Here is a 6,603-nt window from a genome sequence, read left to right as displayed (position 1 = left end):
TGTTATCCACTTTGAAACTAGTTGTTCGATTCACAGTACCTTCTTTATCAAACTCTTTCTAGCTTTGAATTCGTGTTATCGTATTTCTGTAATTCTATAAGCTTTTTCATTATTCAGATAAAAAAAATACTAATTATATGGCGACCTCCCTCATAGCAAGGTATGTTTCTGAAGTGGCGCCTCCACTATTTGTGAGTTCTATGAGAAGGCATTGCATAATAAAAGTGCTGGACACAATCCACGAAGATGAGACGGAGTTCTCTTCATATGGTGATTCCTTCTCTGTCTTTGTGAAGAGATCATCGCGGTTTTCTTCCTCTGCTGCTGCTCTAGTTTCAAATTATACAAACAAATCCTAAGTTTCTTAGTTAATGATCAGCTATGTCGTTATTTATGTAATGTTTAATATAATTTTCATTTCTGTACAAAAAACCAATTGTTTAGTCTGCATTCAAGTTTTACTAGTTTGGCAGCCTCAAATTTCTTCATCTAATATATATGAAAACATTGGTTGTTGATGTATAGTACCTGGAGATTTTATCTCTTCCTAATTAGCTAAGAGAAGCACTTTGTGTAACCAGATTTAAAACCATATTTAATTTTATTATTTTCACGCTTCAAAACCTACACCTACACTTTCCGATCTCGGACAACTCAACTCGAATTTCTTGTCTTCAATATAGACAAAAAAGGACATGTACTTGTACATATTTTTCTTATTTAAACCGTAGAATGGGTACATGTATATAGATCAAAGTGGAGATTCAAGGTCCTTGATAGGTACACGAGAATTCTTCACACTTTCGTCAGTTTCGACAACACTCAGCGCATGCAACACTTCGGGATAAAGTAGTTTCCTATTCTCTGCATAAACCTGCCCTTTCCACTTTCTCATCGCCAACTGTTCCCCCAGCTCTACAGCCGCTGCCACGGTCTCTTCCACAGTATCATAGGCCGCATCAATAATCCCCTTCTCCACCGCCATCTTGGCTGGAACCTTCTCGGCCTTCAGAATAAGGTCACGCCAAACAGCTGGACTAGAAACTTTGGCCCTTATGGTGGCCCTGACATAAGGGGTAGTAGGCACTATCTGATTATCGTTATAATCTAGGTACAAATACCCACTGTCCTTGCTCATGAATCTATAATCATGCATGAGGGTGAGAATGACACCAGAACAAGTGGCACTGCCATTCAGAGCGGCAATGGTTGGCAGAGGGAGACACATGAAATCAGTAAAAAGAGATCTTATTTTGGAAATCAATAACAAGAAATTTTGTTTATTTGATATAGAGAATTCCAGGTCGCCCCCATTACAGAAAATCGTTCCTTCACCTGTCGTGATAAGGGCTGCAGAAGAGGAAGGTGTGGCTGTGATTTCACATCGAATGCGTTGAAGAGCAGCGGAGATGGATTCTATGAGAGATAGGGTGAGACGGTGTTCATCATTTCCAGTAAGTGTAAGAATGTAAACGCTTCCGTGTTTCTCTAAGGTGCACATTCTTGATGCCCCTTCTATAGGTTCTAATTATTAAATTGATCAAGGCTCTCCATTGAATGTGATGATATATAGAATTATGGCCCATAATCTCATAATTTGGGGAGAGAAGGTCCAAAATCTCACAAGTTAGATTATATGGTCTTTTTTATCACTCAAAAACGTTATTAAATATTGCGTTTATACTCATTTACATACGTAAATGCTAGTGTATTGGTTGTGCGGTCCCTATAAGAACCCTGTGTGGTTGCTGACCAAGGTTCAAATCCTAAGTGCACCATATTATATTTTTGAATCAAAACAAACGCAAACTATCGATGCGTTGCCTCTGAATAAAACGCTTAAAAATCTTGCGTTGAACCTTTAACACAAAATTAAACAGCGTTTTCTGAATTATTTCATAAGCAAATAAAATCAAATGTCATTATTAAACGCAAATAATAGATGCGTTTTTTGTTTAAATTGAAAACGCAAAAAAATATTACGTTTTCAAGTGATAGAAAAGGCCATATTTCAGCGGGCGTGAAATTCAGGGCCTTTTCCCCCCAAATTGTGATACTAAGGGCCATCACCTGGTATATATACTGTGCAGTAAAATTCTTGAAGAAATCGTTTAATATACCAGTAGCCTCTTTGATGTTCACCGAAACTTACTCAAGAAAATCTGTTTTTAAACATGCACTGTATATAGACCCGGCAAAATGGGTTTGTATCCGAAGAACCGAACCGAAATTCATGAAATCGAGATCCGATCCGAGATCTGAATCATAGAATCCGATAATTACCCCAAAACCGATTTAAACCGATCCGAAAAATATACGAACCGAAATGTAACCGAAAATGATCTGAAATATAAGATCCGATTATAACTTGGAACCGATTAAAACCGATTAATATATTACCATAACTGAATATTACCCAAAATAAGTAAAATTTATACTTTAAACAATTTTATGTTTATGATATCATACGTATTTAATCATATTCTTTTGTAAAAGTACATTATATTACATTAAAAATACTAAATTAAATAAAAAGGATGTTTTTTGAATCTCAAAAATTTTAAAAATAAATAAGTTATGATCCGAAAATATCTGAACCGAATTTGATCCGAACAGGATTTTGTCCGATCTTAATCCAAATTTTATCCGATTTTAATCCGAATTAGACCTGAACCGAATCACACTCGATCCGATCCGAATGGTCTTCAAATATATCATAATCTGAAAGTAGATCTGATCCCAAATTGATCCGATCCGAAACCGAACTGGTTATCCGAATTGTCAGGTCTAAATATATACACGGACCCGTGTCAAAAAATCTATATCAGCAGCCTATTCGATGTTGACAAATCTAAAAATCTGATTTTACACGTGGGCTGCAATTGCTTAAAGTTGTGAGTCTTAAAATTCAGCCGCCCCAGTCTGATAGAAGTCAATTAAACAGGGCCAGAACCATATGTGTAAGCAGAAATTTTCAAGTCTAAAAGATCCTACTCTAAGGGGGACCGTAAACTATGCAATAATATTGAAGGAAACGTAAGTTGCTAAAACATTTTACTATAAATCATCAATATACTATACTTATATATATAAATAAAAAGAAGAAGACGAGACCCTTTAACTGACGTTGTATTTTTCTAATTTTTTTCAATTTTTTAAGTTAATAAATATCACAAACATAATCTCCTAAATTTCTTCTTTTTTAACATAATTTCTCTTTCTACTGAAATCAATTTACTATATTATATTTTCCTATATTTTTTTATTTTTAGCTTATGAAATATTTACAAAGACAACTATATATATATATATGTTTTTTTAATATTTTTTAAAATCGATATATCATTATATTATATTTATGTGGAGAAAAAGTCGAGTACGGTAAGGTGGCGCCTCTAACATATAATTTTGTAATTTTGTAAATTTTTATATTATTAAATAAAAAATATTAAATTAATTATTGACTAATAAATAATAGATTTTATTATATGAGATTTGTGAAAAATGAGAGAGCAGCTTATTTAAGTAAACATGTTTAATAAGAGAACGATTTTTAAACTTCTTGATATATTTATATTTATATTTATTATTTATAATTTTAAAATGACTAAGATCGAATAAAAAATACAAAATAAAAAACGAAACATCATTTTAGAAGACTCTAGTATTATAATATATAGATAGTCAATTACATGTGAAAATTACTTTATAATAAAATGGAACTTTTTTTTAAACTATCAAATGCAACTCTTTTAACAGCAGGTTTTGCACCAAAGAACAAACAAATGCATTTATTTTAACATATTTTATAAAAATATTAAACTTGCTTATGGGTTGGATTTAAAATTTTTTTAAATTGCATTTAAGTTGTAAACTCATATTTTCACGATAAATTTTTAGAGTTTTGTATATTGGTAATTTTTTTATTAAAATAGTAATTTACATGGAAGCAAAATGAATACCTTTATTTCATTTAGTAAAATCAATTTGTCAAACTTTATTATAAACAAAGTAAAAAAGCTGTACTCATATAGGTTAAATATTATAAAATATATGTATTTTAACTAAACTTGTCAAATTAATTCATTATATATGTTCTAAAATCAATTTCTTACTTTAAATTTAAAGTGAAAACAAAATATTGCAACTCTCCAAGCTGGTCCAGGATGTGTCATGGTCATGTATATGACCGCAATGAAACATGTCATAAAAAAATGCCGTCCTGAAAGTTGTTTGTTTCTCTTCTAAGACACGTTGTTATTTGATGTTGCGCCCACTAAACTGGAACTTAAGTTGCTTCACTTGCAGAAATTTATCATGTAATCACGATACTAAGATCTATGATATCTGCCGTTGAAATTTGTGTAAAAGGCAAAGGAAATTAAGGTTTACCTTTTTTTCTTTTGTCTATGGTATTTGTACCTGGTAACGCACATCTAGTACAACTCCAAGTTATATATAAAAAAGGGTTCCGACTGGTAAATACAACTAAATTTTTAATGTTAATGTACTTTTCTAAATATTGAATACATATTTATGAATATTTTCTAAAAAAGGAAGAAATATAAGGGATACACAACCTTCATTGACATTAAAATCGAAATATCTTCTATCATATATTTAACTCCAATCTCTCTTAATATTTAATAAGAATAATTTGATTTTAATTTTAATAAAAAATATACACGTATAATTATAAATGGATATTACACGTATCAACTTCCAAAAAATTGGAATTGACATGATATTTACCAATCAATAATATTAAAAATATCAATTTGATAATCAAAATGGATCCCAATTCTCAATATTATGTAATATATATTTATTAGTTACAAATCAATTAATAATAACGAAATTGTATATTTATATTAATTTTACCAATCATACAAATTTCACCAATCATATCATTTCAAATTAATCGGTAAAGAATGTCACTTTATTTGAAATTTAATATCAAATTTGAGGGCACCACTCAGTCAAGAATGTCATATTATTTGAAATTTATTACTAAATTTGATATGGAAAATGTTTGGTGTACATAATTGTGTACAAAATTTTATACATAAAGACGGTGAACTTTGATTGGAATGCGCCCCCTGTATTAACATCAACAACCCCAATTAAAATACCTGTTTTATATCATTTTATACAATTTTTTTATATAAAATTCTGTACACCTAACACTACTCGTTAATATATCCAGCAGCCATCATGAATGAATTGTATGATGCCTCCACCATATTTGTCTGATGCCATACACTAGTTTGAAGTCGTATTTAGCCACTGTAGTTTGAATTTTATGTTCAAAGTTCAATGAATCTGGGAAAGTAACTTAGTCACTTAACTTGAGCCATCTCTTTAAATTTTTAATCATAATCACTAAGTTAACATTTAAATTTTATTATTAAATTCAACTTTAATGATGCAAACATATTCATATACATAGGTATTTTATTACAATATATATAAAAATGTTAATGAACCTTAATCTTACCAATAAAATTAAGATATCTTCATAAATTAACCAACATCCTATATTTTCAGATTCCAATTAAAATTTTGGGCTTTTTACATATATGTCCCATTTTAAAAGTTAGTTTGTAAATCTATCTCATTTAATATTATATTTATAAACATGTCCTATATTCAAAAAATTTTGCCAATTTCAAACTAACTATGATTAATTTAACTATTTTAAATATCTAAATTACATATATAACCTTATACCTTCTTTGAGATTGTAAGTGAACTGAACTATGATTCTTCCACTGTATGTTTAAACTTTTTTAAAGAAAGTTTAATTAAAAAAGAAAAAAAGTATTTATTGTTAAGAGTAAAATAATATTAATTCTAAAATATCTAATAATTTATTAATAGAAATAAAATACATTTTAATTTTTAATACTAATATGGCATTATTACTAAAATATGTAATGATTTTTAATAGAAATAAAGTATATATTAATTTAATTGAGAAACTGAATTTTATACATATAATTAAATGGTGAATACAGTATTACAATTCAACTTAGTGTTTCTGTAGTTCAAAAAAAATTCACTATTTCTATTAAAAGAAGAGACGCATATAAAGAATATAGATATTAGATTTATCATAAGAATATGATATTTGATATTAGGTTATCTCCTTGGTGGTTAAAGTGTTATCTACTTCAACTCATAATGAACATAATAATTATTTTTTCTAATTAGGTAAATAAGTGTTTATTTCAAAATTATTAAAACCTTATATGTTAATGACATCTTCTAAATTAGTTTCGATATATAAGTTAATAGATATAAAAAAACACATAACAAGAATCATCTAAAACCTATTATTAATGTCTAGGGGCTATTCTTGTAATATTTGATAAATATATTATTCTTATAATTAAAATACATATATGATGGTTATATAGGAGTTGGACTTTAACCGTAGGATAAACTAATAAATTTTAATTAAAATAGGATATAATTACAAAGTGACCTAATCTGGTACATATTATACAAATTCCCTAAAATTTAATTAAAATGAAGCATTAGCACTAGCATAAGGTATTCAAAATAAGACTAATTAATAAGCTGTTGTTTTACTGTCACAGT

At 28.9% G+C, this 6,603-nt stretch overlaps 1 protein-coding gene across 1 annotated transcript; it reads right to left on the bottom strand.

Annotated features, from left to right (window-relative positions):
• Positions 1 to 751: 751 nt before the first annotated feature.
• LOC141679486 (enoyl-CoA delta isomerase 1, peroxisomal-like) lies at positions 752 to 1,501 on the bottom strand. Its single transcript, XM_074485979.1, has one exon. It carries the CDS (start codon positions 1,499 to 1,501, stop codon positions 752 to 754), a length of 750 nt encoding a protein of 249 aa, XP_074342080.1.
• Positions 1,502 to 6,603: the final 5,102 nt, after the last annotated feature.

This window comes from Apium graveolens, chromosome 8 (genome assembly GCF_009905375.1).
Source record: "Apium graveolens cultivar Ventura chromosome 8, ASM990537v1, whole genome shotgun sequence".
NCBI lineage: Eukaryota > Viridiplantae > Streptophyta > Magnoliopsida > Apiales > Apiaceae > Apium > Apium graveolens.
The sequence above is the reverse complement of the archived record's forward strand: the minus strand, read 5'-3'. Positions and strand labels throughout refer to the sequence as shown.